At 43.0% G+C, this 18,761-nt stretch overlaps 1 protein-coding gene across 9 annotated transcripts in view; it reads left to right on the top strand.

Annotated features, from left to right (window-relative positions):
• The window catches only part of ST3GAL6 (ST3 beta-galactoside alpha-2,3-sialyltransferase 6), a 78,430-nt gene that overhangs the window by 36,282 nt on the left and 23,387 nt on the right, over positions 1-18,761 (top strand). For 4 of the 9 annotated variants that reach the window (XM_087439485.1, XM_087439486.1, XM_087439487.1 and 1 more), the window contains exons 2-5: positions 1,682-1,855; positions 2,080-2,251; positions 14,482-14,581; positions 16,774-16,851. In XM_087439485.1, coding sequence (XP_087295611.1) covers positions 14,493-14,581; positions 16,774-16,851 — 167 coding nt within the window. In that variant the 5' untranslated portion in view covers positions 1,682-1,855; positions 2,080-2,251; positions 14,482-14,492. Of the gene's footprint in view, positions 1-1,681; positions 1,874-2,079; positions 2,252-8,430; positions 8,548-14,481; positions 14,582-16,773; positions 16,852-18,761 lie in introns of those variants that run through there. The other 5 variants (XM_087439492.1, XM_087439490.1, XM_087439491.1 and 2 more) reach the window with 3 other exon arrangements.

Raw genomic sequence — 18,761 nt, forward strand, 5'->3', positions numbered from 1 at the left:
TTATGACATAGGGGTTACTGCGAGATACCAGGATACAAATTTTTTTGGAAATTTGAACGTATGGACTCACAAACCCTGCTGTTAACCACTTGAGCTATTTGTTAATCGTCTGCTCCCATATCAGGGTTGGGGGTACTTTTGAAGTCATGTGGTTAGAAGACTCCAGGCACTTTGGGAACGCTGGTTTAAACAACATTCTAATGCTTGTAATCAAGCTACATCCTGGATCCTCAAGACCCACAGTCTTGACCCACAGCATTGGCGTCACTTGGGAGCTTGCTAGAAATGCACATTCTCAGGCCCCACCCCAGACCTACTGAATCAGAATTAACATTTTAACAAGGTGCTGAGGCGATGCCAATGGACATTGAAGTTGAGTAAGCGCTGCTGTCCAGATCCCTCTCAAGGGGGTGTCAGAACGGTGTCTTTAGTAAGGAGTGACTCATTCCAGCACTGCAGCCTGGATTATCTTCAGGCAACCTAAATAGTAGCAAGTTCCTCCATACTGAGCTCAAACCTGACTCCTTGAATATTGCAGTCACTACCTTGGCTTAACCCCCCAGTAACCTTCAGAACCAGACCAATGCCGCTTCTCATGAAGGCCGTTCAGACGTGAGAATGGGCACTCTTCTTTCAGACCTCGAGTGAAGCTTCTCCAGGTGTAGCTAAATCCCATCCCCCACTTCTTCCTGGTCTGACATTTTTTGAGGTTTCCTTACCAACTTGTTCAGACGAGATAATCATAAAGGACCCTTCCAGCTTCAAGACTGTGATTGCTTCTTTACTCCAGCAAGTAATAATAGTAGCGGGTAGAAGATGAGAGAAACCCGGGAGCTGTACTTTCCATACATTTAGGGAGAATGACTCTGAGGCACAAATTTATCATTATCTGTAATTTCCTTTAGGTTCCAAATCTGTCTCACGGTGGAGACTTCTGTTATAATAATAGCCATTAAAGAGCACAGCTTTGCTTTTCTTCTAATTTCTAAATGCGTCTTAGCACTTCAACAGTCAAATGCATATAGAAATATAAGAAAATAAGCATTTTCTGTTTCTCTATAATTTTAAACCTTTAAGAAAAAATTCCCTGTAATCCACAACTCAGCACATCAACTGATTTCATTTTTCTCTAATGCCTTTCAGTAATGTGTCTCTCACACACACACACACACACCACACAACACATCTAACACATAGAAATAATCTTAGTGTACTCAGCTTTTTAAAATCTTTCTTGGTAGAATATAAATATTTTTTGATGTTATTATATAATTTTCATAATAATTAAGCATAATTATTTCCTTATTGCAGGACATTAGAGTTCATAAGTGGCTTCTGAAGTAAAATATTTGCCATATTTTTGTGGGTTTTGCTTTTTGATATTTGTTTCCTAGGAATTTTTTTTTAAATAACATATTTTCTACTAACATGAGAAATACAAAGCATGCAGTGTTTGTTTGTTTTTGTATCAAGGTTAGTCTTGTGTAAGAAAAGCTGTACTAGGAGCAGTTTGAGATTTTTTTCAAAATTTTTTGAGAAAGTGGCCCACAGCACTTTCCTAAACTAGTTCCTCTTCCTGGTAATCCCCCAGGCTTCCGTCCCCTCCCTTTCTTCTGGGTATTTTTATTCTCTCCACCTCCTCCTCATGCTCCTCTCTCCCTCCCATCCCTTCCTCTTCCAGGGTTTCAGAGCAGCAGCTCCTTCTGTCCTCTCCGCACTGAACAATGAAGCTGTGTATACATGGAGAGAAGCTGAAAAGAAGACCTGGTTCTTTCATTACCGGGTTGCTTTGGATTAATTGAGCTGCATGGCTTAGTTTTTTCAAGGAGACGGAGCTGGATCCTGTGGATAACAGGTCATGAACGACAGGAATGTAATACATGCTGCTTGTTTTGCTGTTGGATTTTTTTGTTTGTTTGTTTTTGGTAATTTTGTCATCCTGTAAAGCATTTTTGGAGGGGTCAGAAGTGACCCCTATTTATTAAAATAGTGTTTTAATTAAAATTTGTCTACTGGCTTAAAAGTTTTCTTGGGTAGCTGAGCCACTTATAAACATGCCCCTCTTGTGTTTTGTTTCAGCGCGCGCAAGGGAAGGAGCAGCACCACCCTCTCTCTGTCCGGGGTGACTTCTAGTGGAGACGCTCCAGCAAGCGAGCAGACAGCCTCCCCAGGCTCCGGCACCACCTCCTTCACCACCTCCTTCCCCTCCAGGAGCAGAGGGCCTTTGGGGAACAGATTCCTAAAAGTGCAGGTGAGCCCAGGCCACGCGACCATTGTCTCCAACCTCTCAGATGTGAGTCTGAACACTTGAAATGTTCTTATACAATGCTTCCAGCGCTGGCAGGAGACTTTAACATACCCTCTCCCTCTTTGTGTACAGCTGCCTGATAGTTTATCTCTGACTAGTCTAACATGTGGCCAGAGGGCCTATGAGACTATTAATGCAATCGATGTCTCTTCAGTGTATCCCAAAGTCGAACTATGGAAATTTTAAAAATTATTTTTATTCTCAATCTGAAGGGGCCTTCTTTGAGACTGTTCTAGACCAATATGGAAGTGAAAGCATAAGAAAATGCTGAAGTTAAAATTAGAACACTACATGCCTCACAACTATTGTAGAAACTGCTGTTAACAAGCTGTGTAACCTTGGGCAAGATGCTTGCCCTCTCTGGACCTTGTTTTCTCAATAGAATGAACTCTAGTTCCATCTCTTTCCTTAAATGGTGCAATTAATAATAATTTCATTAAACTACCTTAATATAATTTTTAGGCGTATTCTCCTTACAATTCCTGGAATCCCATGTATAAATTTAAGACACCAGTTTAGAAATTTATTCTGAGAAAGCTCTGGGGCTCAAATGTCCACCAGGAATTAGTTCCATGTTTCACTCATGAATCCACACAGTCTTTCTGATTTGTTAAGGTTAGTCAGAGAGCAATTATTCTCCTAGCAAATTTGTTACATTACTGTTTGGTTTGGGAATCGTTTTGAGAAGGACACTTATTGACTGAGAACATTATGCTTTAGTGGTCCTGGCGAATTTGGACAGTTACAGTGGGTTTGGGATTTAGTCCTTGGGAATCTCTCGAGCTCTTCATTGTTCACACCGAGATTACTCACGAGGTTATTCACAGCCCCTCCCCAGTGTCCTGACCACTGGCCCTGCAGAACTCTTGAACATGAAGCCAGGCTGGAGGTAGGGCTGGATCTCCAGGGTTCTCACTGACAGAAACATCTTAATTTAATGGAATCGGGGCTGTAATCATCTTGGTGATTTGTGGAACTGCCTTTCCTGTCAATCTTTACATCTCCTGGCATCAAGAAGATGGAAATATTTTGAGTGTTTATAGCATAATGGTGAAGAGCATGGATTCTGGTGTGTGCCTGGGTTCAAATCCCGGCTCTGCCACTTACTCCTTGGGTATCCTTGGGTATCTTTGGGTACATTGTAACTTCTCTGAGCTTTAGTGTCTTCAACTGCATGATAGGGAGGACAATAGTACCTTTCTTTAAGGGTGGTTTTGAGGATTAAAAGAATTATACATCTAAAGTACTTAGAACAGTTCTGTGACATAAGTGTTCAGAAAATTTAAACCATTTTGATTGCCATCTGTCGCACGGTTTGTTCTTCTGCCCCATTCTCTAGTCTCAGGCTGACAAATCCTTTCCTTGTTAGACATTGCTGATTGACCCCAGTACTTGCTTCTGAGCCTAGAATGCAATATTTGAATCCTCCTCAACATTATAACAGATCCAAATCAGAGCATAAGATGAAACCTATCTGCTGACTCAGGTTGTTTGTAGAGTTCTTGATTTTATTTCTTGCTTCAAGACATAAATTTGATATGCTGATTACAAATCTGGGTTATTTGTTTGTTTGTTTTTAAGACTCAGAGCAGTTTTATTATGAAAAGCATAAAAAGATGTGGTTTCTAAAGCCAGAAATAGGATCTAATTCTAAGATGAGTTTTGCTAATGAGTTACTGTCTTGAATGCCTTTCATTTTATATTTAGAAGCGGATGAGTAAGGCTTCCTATCATAGATACTTTGAAATGTTGAAATGAATGTGCAGAAATCCTACCTAGCACAGTAATGGAAGCTTAATTTTTTGAGGCTATTGTTAGCACGATGTCATGAGTTCATCAGGATCTTTACCAGGATGTTATGAAGTCAGTTTTTAGTGAAGGCTTGGAGGATGGGCAGCTAATACTTCACTAGTTTTAAAAGAAGAAGTAAAACAAGAGCAGGAGGGTCCTGACATATGCCAGATGTTTATCTGAGTGCTTTATGTTTACCACTTACAGTAACTTTATTAGGTAGTATCATTATTCCCATTTGACAGCTGCGGGCACTGAGGTATAAAGAGGTTGAGCAACTCTCCAGGTCATACAACTCATCGGAGGTAGAGATGAGACTCAAACCCAGGGGGTCTGATTGCCAAGCAGACAACCTTACCACCTAATTGTGCTGCCACCTGCAGAGAGTAAACTGCATGAAGAAGATGAGAAGTTAGATGGAGGGACCAGATTATAGAAGTCTCAAATACCAGGCTAAGTGATTTTATGTTTATTTGGTGACAGTAGGAAGCCACTGAAGATTTTCCTGTGGAGTGGGTGACAGAATGAGAGCTGGGTGTTTAGGGTTTTATGCCAGGTACAGTATGTGGGCTGTTGAAAGGGAAGATAGGTTAGTGATCGTTGCTGGTGGCTGAGAAGTAATGAGAACGTGGGTTTAGGAAACAGGGTTAAGAGAAGAGCCTGAGAACACCTGTTGTCAGGTGTGCCGAGCAGGATGGGCAGACCTGGAAGCCCAGGCAGAGAAGTGAGAGGAGACCCAGGCCAGAGCAGCGTCCCCCAAGGGGGTGGCTTAGGAATTGAAAGCTTTGGAGATGGGAGAGGATGGAAATGAAACGAAGACCAGTGGGTTGTTATTGTGCACCCATGATGAGCCCGTGGTGCTGGAGGAAAAGCCACATAAAAATGTTCTTTTGCACTCCCGACTCTGCTACTTATGAGTGAGGCCACCTTTGGCAAGTTTGTAAATTTTCCTAAACCCTGGCTGCCTCCTCTGTAGTGTGGTGACAGAGGACCTTACTCAGTCTAAATGTCCTGAACTCCTGTGGTCTTTCCAGCTCTCAGATCTGTAATTCTGGGTCCAAGATGTGTAGCAATAATTGGAAATGTTGTTGTAAAGGTTTGGCTGGTGATTCAACCGCGCTTTTAGGTGAATCAGGAGGCAATGCAGAATGGAGTGTGTCCTTTGGGTGTAATCTGAGAGGAGTCCTGTGTGGTTCCTCTCACAAATACCAGTTGTATCATAGTGACACTGGTAGTAAATGGAAGGATTAGACTGAAAACAATATAGGAATGCAAAAGTCCAGGGAATTTACAAAGAAATCACAAACATCCCCTAGAATGGTAAGGGAAATTTTTCACAAAGCCACTTATTTTCTAAGAAAGTCTGATTGGTTTCTTCAGGGAAAATTCTGTTGATAAGAAATTTTAAAAGGTAGTTTTAAGACATTTAAAAGAGGCAGCATGGAATTTAGGATGAGCTTCTGGTTCCCCTCAAACGCTTCTTTGTGAAGCCCTGATCCCCTCAGTGGGATATAATCCTTTCCTCTGACCTCCTCCTGTGGTGCTTCTCAAACACCCAGATCACTTGGGGGCTTGTTAAAATGCACATTTGACTCAGTGGATCAATACTACTGGTCCGTGGACCACACTTTGAGTAGTAGGAGTCTAAAATATTTACCTTGACTTCTCCCAACAGATAATCATACTCATTTTGAAACAGTGTAACGTAGCTTCCTCACCAGATGGTGAGCTCTGTTCCCCAAAATCTGAAGTAGAATACACATGCATAAAGAGTGCTCGGTATTAATAGTTTAATCCATTCTTCCCTCTGTCAGTGATCTGTATTATTCAATGGTGTCAATAATTTGAACTGTTATAGGCAGGGGCTTTTTCCTTTCAACTGAGAGATTGAAGCAAAATCTGTTGTTGAGAAATAGGCACCAGAATGCAATGTAAAATTTTCACATAAAGTTAAACATACATTTACTATATGGCCCATGAAAACGTGTCCACCCAAAGACTTGTACTTGAATGTTCAATGTAGCTTTATTTATAATAGCCAAAAACTGAAAAGAAACCAACTGTCTATTAGCTGGTGAATTGATAAACAAATTGTGGTCTAGCCATACAGTAGAATACTACTTAGCAATAAAAAGGAATGAATTCCTAGTACAAGTAACAAATGGACAATTTTTTCAAAAGCATTATACTAATTGCGATAAGCCAAAAGTAAGATACATACTGTATGATTCCATGTATATGGACTTCTAGAAAAAGCACAACTATGGTGATAAGCAGATCAGACATCAGGAAATGGGGGAAGGAAGTTGTCTGGAAAGAGGAAGACGGGAACTCTTAGGGTTGATGGAAATGTTTAGTATGATTTGGGTGGTTGTTACATGACTGTATACATTTGTCAAAACTCATCAAATTGTATACGTAAAAGTGGTGAATTTTATTATATAAAAATTTTATCTCAAGATTAATGTAAAAAATGGTTTACAATCATTAACCTATTAAGCATTTCTAACGCTCCTTGGAGACTCTCTTATCAGTGGGATAGTAATATAAGGAAATAAAGAAAAATTCCACTCTGGGAGAAGAAATGAGTCTCTGGGAGAAAATATGAATAAACAGTAGGAACATAAGACGTTCCCTTAAAAGCTTCTTTGTGTCTTTTCAATATAGCCGAGTCTAAAGGGAGAGATCTTGAAAACAGGAACTCCAGTTCATTTATGTTTCACATCCAGCATAGTATGCTATTAGCTGAATGATTTTAGTGTGTCCTGCTGTGCTAGGAAAAAACAAAATTCTGCTGAAAAGTCATTTCTCTCCCTTTTCTATTCTTTGTAGTGAGCACACCCAACGTTCAGGGGAGGTTTCAGCCATATGCTTTGGCAGTGAAAGCTTGGCTTTAATTGGGTGAAAAGACTTGCTACATATGCTAAGGACGAAATCTGGCAAAGCCCCAGCTTTCTTGAAAGATGGAGAGAAGAGTGTGTGTGTGGGAACTCACTGTGTGTCACTGTGTTAGCAGAAGAATTGGAGGGAGAGGAGAGAAAGAAAGTTAGTTATACATGTTCTCCTTTTGCCCTGCAGAAAGAAAAAACTATGTATTTAGAAATCAGAATGTATACAGTCAGTCCAATTTGTTGAAAGTATACAAATAGTTTTTTTGGGGGGAGGTACATAAGTCAAATTATAATTTTCTATTAATTTACTCAGTAATGTCAGAGATTTTTTTTGCTGAATTTGTATCAAATAGCAGTAGCTTAACACTTCAGATTTAAATTTAGCTTTTTCAGGTGTAATATTGCATATGATGTAATTTTGTATGTGCTGTTGTTCATTCCTTAATTATGTCCAATTGAGAATTTCAGGTGGTTCTAGCAGAAATTCCATCAGCCAAACTACTGATTCTTTAAGATTTATGTCATTAATTGTGAAATGAATGGGTTTTCATATTATAATGTCTCTAAGTATATTTTAATAAATGTGTACATTTAACGTGTATCATTCCCTTGCTTTACTTAAAAAAGTTATTAAGTGAATATATTAAGTTCACAATGTTATAGTTTTAAAATACAGTAATTATAGATTCCCATAATGTGCAATTTATAAACCCAGACAGATCGGGTTTGGTTGCACCCTGCTCTCATCGTCCTGCAAGAAAGGGCTTAGTGCTGGGCATGTGGTAAGTACCTATAAACTGTGCTGTTATTCACGTGATCCTCACCACCGGGGGCTGGAGGTCCTTGGTATGTAAATGAGGATCATCCAATTCATAATAAGGACCGTAACTTAAAAGAGGGGTGGTAAATGAGTTCAAGAGGACTGAGGGGGCCGGCCCGGTGGTGCAAGCGGTTAAGTGCGTGAGTTTCGCTGCGGCGGCCCAGAGTTTGCTGGTTTGGATCCCGGGCGTGCACCGATGCACGGCTTGGCAAGCCATGCTGTGGCAGCGTCCCATATAAAGTGTAGGAAGATGGGCACGGATGTTAGCCCAGGGCCAGTCTTCCTCACAAAAAAAAAAGGGTGGGGGAGGATTGGCAGATGTTAGCACAGGACTGATCTTCCTCACAAAAAAAAAAAAAAAGAGGACTGAGGGCTTCACAACTGTCACTGTGGGGTCCTGTGTGTCTCTGTTAAGGTTTGGGCTACATGGAGATGGCTAGGTCTAGGGGGCTCAGGGATCCCGTGGGGCTGGACCAAAAAATCTAGACATGCTACATCGCTAGAGCTGGAGCTGATGCTCACATTAGCAGGCGATTGCAGAGAACAGTCATAAACTGAGCAATAAATATAAAGAGGAAGGAAGGCAGGGTATAAGATCTGTTCACCAAGTTCAGACAGACTGTCTCGCCGTGTGTCAGTGTGAGCTGAGGACTGGTGGAGACCTGAATGGAGAAGGGCCTCTTCTAGGGCTGAATGGACACAGGCTGTCAGCAGGGCCACTTAGTAAGGCTATCAAGGTGAGCCGTGAACAGGGGCACCTGGCTGAGGGGAAGGTTGTGGCTGAAATCCTGCCCATGCCAAGATACGTGCCCAGAGGGCTGAGTGGAGCCAAGGGTGTGTCCTCTTCTAATTTTCACAGAGTTACAAGTTCTTGGGTATTACTGTTGAGCAGCAGCGTGCTGAATGTGAGATGAGACTGAGCAGCAGAACAGTAGAACACCTGTCCCTGAGGAAGCAGAAAGCATGAGGGGACAGAGTGGATGAGGATGTAGTTTAGGATCCGCTTACTAAAGCATTAGAAGTTGGGCTGCAGAGCTGCTGGAGTGGCCGCGAGAGAGAAGAATGCAGACACTGGAAAACCAGGATATAATTCAGGGACCCGGTGCCGGGAACCCAAGCTGGTGGATGAGACGCCCGGGGTCAGCATGGACCAGCAGGAGGCTGACCAAGCTGTCGAGATGCTGCTCAAGGGCTCCTCAGGCTCCTTTCCTTGGGCCAGGATCAGTCTGAGAGTTGGGGTGGGCTGAGCCTCGGGAGGGGTTAGGAAGCGTCTGTGGCCAGGTCTGGAGGAACCTGGCGCAGAGGGGCAGACGGGCTGGGTCTGCGTGTGCTCAGCATCTGGAAAAGTGCAAATGAAGGGGTTTCTTCCTTGGGGTTGTATGCTATCGATTGAGATACCCTCAGGGTTTTTGCGCTTGGTGAATAGAACAATGTTTCCAGAATTATTGCTGAACACGCTTTTTTCTAGCTGGTTGTTGGAAAAACAGGCTCCTTTTGGTTTGAGAAAGCATTAGGAAAGTCTAAAAAATCTGACCATTTTCAAGTCAATTCCGTAGGGTTTGTTCTATTTTATAAACAATGCTGTCATGGTTGCTCTGGGGCTCAGGAATGTGCATTGAAACAAGCACCTTCCAGTTTGATTCTTGTGCTTACGAAACTTTGAGAATCACTGCTCTAGGACGCTCAACAGAACCACGGAGAAAAAAAATAGATTTACTGAAATACAGAATAACAAGGTTGGGAGTAACAAGGTTTTATTTCAGCACAGTTGGTGACTATAACCTTTCTCTCCGTTTCACCAACCCCTAGAATTGATACTACTTAAGGAGCTGGGGGGATACACAAAGGAGAGAAATGTCTGTAATGTTTGGTGCCCAGGGCATGGCCTGTGCCTGTCGGTAAAAGCTCACATCTGGGGAGGAGCAGTACAATGCCTGCTCCGGACTCAGAGATTCGGGTTTGAGTCCTGGTTCTGCTACTTCTCCGCCCAGGAAAGTCCTGCTACTCTCATAGCTTCAGTTTCCTCGGCTGTACAATAGGCACTGTAGGTTTACCTCCCTTCACAGGGGGTTGTGAGCGTTACAGGAGACAGTGCACCAAAAGCATTTATCACCGGTCTTGGTGCACGCTAATCAGCCGTTATTCGTTGGAGATTTGCTGTGTGCTAGGCATTGTGGGTAAAAACAAAGCATCTAGTTACGGGATCTACTTTGCATCTTCTGTGTGCCAGCTGTTGTCAGAAGTGCTGGAAAGGAAACAATAGACAGACAGCACCTGGGCTCCTGGATAACTGCTCTGACATCGCTTAGCATGTCTGTGCTTCAGTAAATCCATGATTTTTTTCTCCATGGTCTGTAGCGTATCCCAGAGCGGTGGTTCTTCAACTTGAGTATGCATAAGAATCAAACTGGAAGGTGCTTGTTTCAGTGCACATTCCTGAGCCCCAGGGATTTCGGATCGACTGGGGGCTCAGGCCTGTGCCTGTGGACAGGCCCCCAGCTGGTGCTGAGCCTTGGAACTGCCAAGTTGCTTTGGGGAACGCTGCCCTGGGGCCACCTCCCCTCACCGCTATCTGAATTCACCCTCTGGAACTGTCGCCACCAGTGGAACGCTGTCAGGAAGCCATAGATTCGAATTCCCTCTTTTGAGAGCCTCTCATGCCCTTTGTCTTCAGAGGCAGAGCGACACCAGGAATAGAACCCTGGTCAGACCTTTAGTCTATTTCTGTCTCTTAAACTGCGTGACCCGCGACAACTCACTGAAGCTGAGAAACTTTCATTTCCCTTCTTCCTCAGGAAGATCACAACTGCACAACCGTTTATCAAGCTTGTTTTGAGCCTTTAGTGAGGTGATGGCATGCAAGCATTATATGAACTTTACAGCTCCACACACATCAAATAGACTTTTCTTATTAAAGAGAAGGAAAAACTGTTGCCGAGGTTGAGCTCACTTTGGCGTATGTAGGTTATTCGTATATTGGATTATGTATCATCATTTGAGAAGAAATAAACATTTGATCTCTGCCTATGAGTCCTGCTCTCCTTGATGCCTTCTACTCACACTGTAGACGAATAATTGCTCTATGATTGAAACTTTGTACAGGATGTTTGAGGGACCTTGGTCTTAGGAGGAGCTGCAGCCGAGAAGCTGGCGCCTATCATCTTTAATGTCAAGATCTGCAAACTTGTTTGTTTCCTATTGAAGGGCCATATTTATTTATTTTTTTAAAGTATGCATTCTGTTAAATTCTAACTGGCTTTCCTTTGAATGCTTTTGCTCAAAGCAAAATGGTCATTCCATTTATAGAATTATAATTAGAGAATTCATTTATCTGTGAAAGCTTTTTCCTGCAAGCAAGCAGAGGAACTATATATGTTTATCACAAGGATATCCTGGCTGGCCCCATTCTACTTTGCAACTTGACTACAGACGCTTTGAATCGCCCATGAAATAAAAGAGAGTGGCTAAGCTTTCTTAATTTTTCTCAGTTGGGTAGGCACTGGCTCTTCAAGAGTGGATTTATTTTGCTTTTTGAAGGAAAAAAGAATGTTCTCTCACACTTCTTTGTTTTCAGCTAAACCACATTAGTGAATGGAAAACAATAAAAATCTCGCTTACCCATACTTCTGTGCTCTGTAAAATAATACATAAATTTCCCAAAGAATGTGCTTTGGGGGACAGAGAAGCAAATTGAATTGTAAATACTGATTTCTTTCTCTAGGCCTTCATGTGTTGTCTTATCTTAGATGTAAATATGTTTTTAAAAAATTGCTTATACTGGCAAGTGGCTCTCTTGTTGGGTGCTGCATAAATGGTGTTTTTCTGGGTGGAGCCTTAAGTATTTAATCTGAGTATTTAAGCAGGTCGTTTGGTGACTATTTTGGCCCACGGTAAAATGCCTGCCGGGTTGTCCTAAGCCCGGTATCAGTAATTTCTAAAGCTGTCTAGATACAAGTCTAACTCGGGTTCTAGAATTCCCAGCGGTGCTGGACACCCCTGATGTCTGAGACCATCAGCATGTACCACAAAAAAGGCTTCATTACAGTGATTTTCAAAGGAGTCTCAGGGTCTCTAAATAACCCGATTGTGTTCTTTGGAGTCTTACATTTATCCTATATTCATATTTGGGAGCTACTTGCATGGGAAAAAAAGCATTTCCTGAGGTCAGTTCAGTTGAAGGGATGAGACAAGCTAAGTGCACGTGGGCTCCCTGTCGGCACCAATGGGCCTGTACCTTGTCATGAAGGAGCGCTCATGGCCTCCGGCCACAGCGTTTCCTAGTCTCGTCTCTCTCAGATAGGATGGACTGCCTTTTAGGACCCAGCGTCTTGACCTTCCCAATTCAGCGAGTACCAGGGAAGGAAGGAAAGCCGACGTTGGTTGAACGTGTCAGGGCCAGGCTCTGGGCTAGCCGTCTTGTCCGTCTTTGATTCTTCAGTCAGCCGCTTCAGCGTTGCGTCCAACATCCCAAATACCTCACTGTCTTAGACTTCTACGCGATGGTCCCCAAACCTTAATTCTCTTCATCACTTGGATTTTACTAATTATTTCTCAAATAGCATGGAACCATACTATTTTTTTTTTTTAGCTACTAAATATCATGCAATTTATTTCTTGCTTTTTACCAAGAAGAATTTAAGGTGATTTTTAAAAGATCCCACACTATATCAAGATAGCATACATTACAAACGGGTGAGGAAGACAGAATAGAGTGGAAGGGGGGCCCAGGCCCAGGCCCGGCGTGATGGAAGCAGCAGCCCTTACATGCTCCCCTCCCTTTGCCTCAGAGGATGCTGGGCCTTCTGCCAAAGCCACACCCAGCCGCAGCTTCCTGTCAGGCCAATAAGAATGTGGTGCAGGCTGCATTAAGGATGGGCCAGGTCTCACTTTGGCTTTCTCAAAAACCCTGCCTTTTACTGTGTAGAAAAAGAGTACAGCTGGCTTTAGTTTTAGAAAGCAAACGACAATAAAATACACAAACTTATTCAGCACGTATTTTGGTCATAGGTTGATGCCCATCATTTTGGTTAACTAATAGCCCAAAGACATAGGTTGTGTGCAGTCACTTGTAAATGCAGGAGGACACTCAGGTTGGAAGAGGTGAACTGATCTACCTTAGGCCCCCGAGCCAGGACCTGTGTGGAGCTGGACCATGGTTCGTGTCTTCTGATTCCCAACCAGTGTTGACTCTTCATGGGGCTATGCATCCCAATGAGAAGTATGTGTAAACTACAATTTGCTCATTTAACTCATTTACTTGCTTTCTGCTGACAGTCTTCACTTCTAACTAATTTATAAGAATGGCATGTGGGGGTGGTGGCTGCCTTAACAGCAGTGAGAAGCAACAGCTGCCAGTGGGCGGGGAGAGATGGGCAGTCCCCACCGGCTGATCACCACCATGTAGGACCCTCAGCAAACAGCCCCACACCCTCGTTAGTTCCAGAGGGTCCCCACTCCAACAGAGCCCAGCACAATTACGTCGTTTGTTACGATAGCCCCGCATTATCAAGAACAGCTTAAATTGTGTTTAGTATATTCTACTTTTGAAGGCAAAGGAGATCTGTATTTTAAGATTTCCATTTGAACTTATTTGACCGTTAAAGGGGGGCAGCATTGCATTACTTGGCAATCTGTCTAACCAGACCCAACACGCTCTACCCCGAATCACCCCAGTAGAGGTTAACAGACACGGACAGAACTGAGAGGAGTGTCATGTGAAATTGTCTCGATGAACTGGAAACTGGATAAGAGATGCAAAGGAATAGTATAAATTTAGTCACATGCACTGAAATAGAAGATGTAGTATAGAATCATATCACGTATTAAATTTGTCTTTTGCATTTAATTACATGCGGAAGTGAGAACTTGTTCATTTTTTTGGAGGAAAAGTAGGAACCGAACAAACATGTTTCAGGTTTTTAAAAAATATGTATTCTATAAAGGGTTTTTTTTTTCATTTATATTCTAGAGAGGATTGTGCCCAGGTTTTTGTCTGTCTGGAAACATGCAGTGTAGTATACTGACCATTTAATACAAAAACAAGCAAGTAACTGGCTAAATTTACCTGTGCTGTGACATTGAAAAATCAAATGGGTGTGTCTAAAAGTGTATAAAAATTGAGGATATGGGAAATATTCTTTAGTAGCTTTTTTCTCAGTTTTTGAAAATTAGAAAAAGGACTTGTAAAAGTTATAATGTATAGCATTTAAAAGTCATTTCGAGCACTGAAGAAATGAAATGTTTGTTTACATCTTAAGGCATATATTCACTTTCTATTGAGAGAGAGAAAACACTAGATATTTTTTAATGTTTCTGAAAAAACGTTTTGGATGTGGAATAAATGTGTAAAACTTTGTTCTGAATGAAATTTTTTCTTTCTTATCTAACGTGAGAGAGTAGTATGGAAGTCACTAGCTTTGAAACCATGGATGTGTTTCCTGGTCTAAACATGTATCATGTTGTTTTGATTAAAGATAAGAGGACAAGGAGAGACAGAAAAAATATTCTCATTCTGCAAATTTGGTGGGTATTTCGGCAATACTAGGTCTGCATCGTATTCTTCTGTTCTTCCCTCTCTAGGTGTTTATTCATAATGCTTATGTTGGAGCCGCTGTGTGACTCTGTTTGTGTAACAGTCTTGCCTTTGTCTGGCCTCATTCCCTGTGTTCCAGGTGGGCCAGCCATGAGAGGGTACCTCGTGGTCATATTCCTGAGTGCTGTCTTCCTCTACTACGTGCTCCATTGTATATTATGGGGAACAAATGTCTACTGGTAAGTTTCGTTTTTGCTATTTAAAAACAGCTCCTGAACTAGTCTTTCACACAGACAGACAAATGATTAGAGGGACCTGTAAAAACCCCTGCAACATTTTGAACCCTTTCTAGCTTTCCATTATAAATTGGGATTTTACCATCCAGCATCCTGTACACTGCATCTCTAACAGTTTAAAAACTGAGAAGATGGGCCGGCCCCATGGCTTGGCAGTTAGATGCGCGCGATACGCTGCTGGCGGCCTGGGTACGGATCCCGGGCGCGCACCGACGCACCGCTTCTCCGGCCATGCTGGGGCCGTGTCCCACATACAGCAACTAAAAAAGGATGTGCAGCTATGACATACAACTATCTACTGGGGCTTTGGGGGGAAAAAAAAATAAAGAAAATCTTAAAAAAAAAAAAACTGAGAAGCAACACCTTCTTTTTACTAACTTTTCAATGAAGCAATGGTGTTGCCTATCTTTGGGACATAACAGTCTTTATATAATATATCATCTCCTTGAATTAATGGAGTAATTCTTGGACTCAGTAGGACTTGACTTTTAGAACCTAAGATCTTGGATAAGAGATTGTTAATAAAATGTAGACACTACAGGTGGTTTCCTTTGTTTAAAAATATTTGGTGAATGATGATATATGTACCTTTTGAAACAACTTTGACTTGAAATGTCATATATAAAACTTTGAAGAGGCACAGATAGTTTATTGCAGAGAAAACTTTTATAATAAGCTTTTTGTCCTTTTTCTTACTGTTGGTCCTTTGGCGAGGAATAAAGTTTTGATGACCTTTAAATCTTGGCTGAGTGGTAGTTTATAATTAAATCAAAATAAGCACATGGCAACTTCCTGTCTTAGACAAAAGTTCAGTACTATTTGCTTTCAATAGTAGGTCCTAGATCCTGTTTCTAGCTTGTGCTTACTAGATTCAAAAAAAAAAAAAAAAAAGAACTTGATGCTTCTGCATTTAATTTCATCACTGGTTGATTGAAACGTAATGCTGTTCATGGAAGGAATACATTACTGGAGTCACAGAAAGTACCGTGGGAAGTTACTTTAGATGGTTATTCGTGCCATGAAATTGCTTCCTTAAAACCTATGTAAGACTGTTAATTGTCTTTCTTTTAAAAGCAACCCAAAGTTTGTCTTCACAATATCCTAAAACAGTTTTCTATATTTTTAATAACCTTAGAAATCAAGTAATATCTTATACTTCATTTTGTCCTCTTAATGTAATTTAGCTTTTATAGCCTGATGTGCTGGTCCACCGCATTTATGTATCTTCTGTATGGATAAATCAAGGGATTCTTGTGTTTGTGTTATTCACAAAAGATGTTTCTCTACATAAGGACTTTACTAGCCTCATAGTTCAGAAACCTGTCCGTTCTAACAACGGGGATTCTGTACCAAAAATCACTGAAAATTGAGTCTCTCCATGAAGAGTTTAGCCTATTTCTTTCAGTTTGAATCCTGCAGACTATAGAGGAACACTGATTAGTTTTCTTTTTAGATTAATTCTTCACATGGGTGATGGTCGTTGACACGTTCTTATTGGGCTCTTTTCTCTTTCCTGGCTAAGTCTGGATCCCCCCTCCGCGGCCCTTCATTTATTTCCCTTGTTCCCTCTGTCTTGTTTCACAATACCCTTTTAAATTGTGGAGAACAGTGCTCCATTCAGGGGACACACAGGCCTGACCTGTGCCAAGAGGCGAGGAGCCTGAGATCCGACTGCGAACAGTGGGCTCTGTGGGGTCCCGGGTGGCAGGCTCAGGTCTGTGGGAGCTGCGGGCTGGGTGCTTCCGCGGGCTGGGTGCGCGCAGGTGTCCCAGGTGTGGCGGGAGGACCCGGAGCACCCCGGGAGCCGGCGCACCGGGGAGCTGGGCTCCAGGCTGTGGGGACTTCTGAGCGGCCAGCCTGGCTGTGGCTTCCACGGTGGTGCGGTGACCCTGGCCCTTCTCGAGGGTCCTTTGATTCACGGTTCTTTGACACCCTCCGGGTCGCATGTCGCCTCAGCCCTCCCCGCTCCCTCGTCTGGCATCCCCGGGTCCTGGAGTGTGTGCGGGTCCTGGGGAAGGGGCTGCTGGGGGGTCTTTCATCTCCGCCCGGGGCCCTCTCAAGGGCCGAGGGGTTCGGGGCCCGGGCTTCCGTGGGCGCCGCCGCTCCTGGTTTCTGAGCCTGTCTTTGTCCCCTAGGGTGCCTCCGGTGGAGATGAAGCGGAGAAATGAGGTCCAGCCCTGCTTGTCAAAGCCGGCTTTTGCCTCTCTCCTGAGGTAAAAATATCAGAGAAACCGTGGCGTCCAAGTGTTCCACGTGTGTTTGTCACCGTTTTCCACGCTTGGGTGCTTCTCCGCATACAAACCCGAGCGGTGCGCGTGGACGCCCCGCACCCACCCGAGGGGAGCCCGGGCGCGGCCTCTGTGCGGGGTCCGAGCTCCGCGTGCGGTAGGAAGGCGGGGCACTCATCGGCCCGGGGTCCCCAAGGGTGAGAGGCCTGTGGGGGTCATAACGCGAGAACCCCCTTTAGGCTTCTATTCCCCCTTGTTGTTGGCTGTAGGCTTCCGCCCTTATTACTTTGTGGCTTCTCCTGCCCCGCCTCTAGGCTCCACTGTGCAGTGAGACGTGTTTTCCTGCCCTGCGCTGACTTAAGGAACTACGTCCTCGTCTCACAGAAGAGAAATAATGACTGCTCATTGTGGTTGTCAGGACTTGTAGAGAATTGACTCTCCCATCCACAAATGTTCTTTTCTTCTGTCACCTCAACTTTGACAGATTGCTGGTCAGGCTGCTTCTAGATAAACAGGAATAAACGATGGTCTGGTCTGGGCTTGTTTGTGTAAAACAGGCACAAGGGGCCGGCTCCGTGGCTTAGCGGTTAAGTGAGCGCGCTCTGATGCTGGCGGCCCGGGTTCAGATCCCGGGCATGCCCCAAGGCACCACTTCTCCGTCCAACGGGAGGCCGAGTCCCACGTACAGCAACTAGAAGGATGTGAACCTATGACATACAACTATCTACTGGGGCTTTGGGGGGAAAAATGAATAAATAAAATCTTTAAAAAAAAAAAATAAATAAATAAAACAGGCACAAGCTTTTCAGCATTTTATCCCTTAAGGATCAAAAATTCACATTTGCTTTTCTTATTTTCTTTTATAATATTACTGCCCCTTTCTGTTACTGGTTTTCTTAACCCTTTGGGACTACAGATCCCTTTAAAACCAACCGACTCTCTGCATGAAATCTCTCTGTATGTGGTTACAGATGTGCCACGACTGCCTGTGGTCTATCCATGGGGGGTGCCCACTTAGGACCACTGCAAAGTAGAAGAGTGGTTTTAAAGTTTTTTGACACATTTTACTTTGGAACCTGGTATACACATATATTTATAATAAGAAAAGAAAGAAAGAATTTTCCCCCTTCCTACTCCAGACACCCTGTATTCTGTTCTATTCACTTTTTAAAAATTTACTGATCATGACTTGCAAAACTGATTTCAGGAGCCACCTATGGGTTTAGACAGCGGGCTTAAGACGCTTGTCTATAGTCAAGGTGCTCTTCAACATTAGCCAAAAAAGATATTTTCTTTCTGAGAAAATCCAAAAGGGTTAAAGTATTTATGCAAGGTTGCTCAGCAGGTGTTTAAGCCTACAGTGTAAGGACAAGTAGAATCATATTTGTCACAGGAACAGCATTCTCTGGGGTCAGTGCTTCTCCTCTGCCAGTAGCATCAGGAGAAGCTTGACTGGGAACCCTGGAGGTCTTCTCACAGGGCTGTGGAGAGGACATCTTTCCTGAGAGTTAAGCTTCAGTGTGCATTTCAGCTTTGCCAGATAATTCTATAGTTACTTCACTTCTCATAGCTTCAGTGTCTTAGTCTAAATTGATTCACAGACTTGACCTACCTTTCCAGGCTTCTGTAGGAGTAACAACAGCAGAAATGTCATACGATACATTATAATGTCCTATAAGACAATGTAATAAAATACAATGTACTGTGTAATTATTGCAGAGAGGCCTGATACTTACTGAGCGCTACTATGTGTGGGACATGGTGCTAAACAATTATGTCACTTAGAAATACAATGAGAGTCGCCTGGCACGAGGTCTGACTGGCAGTAGACGTTAATCCTTACTCACCATTGTCACCCCCACGACTCCGGAGACCAGCGTCCTCTGTCGCCTTGC

This window comes from Ceratotherium simum, chromosome 15 (genome assembly GCF_057802395.1).
Source record: "Ceratotherium simum simum isolate JZ-2026a chromosome 15, ASM5780239v1, whole genome shotgun sequence".
Taxonomy (NCBI): domain Eukaryota; kingdom Metazoa; phylum Chordata; class Mammalia; order Perissodactyla; family Rhinocerotidae; genus Ceratotherium; species Ceratotherium simum.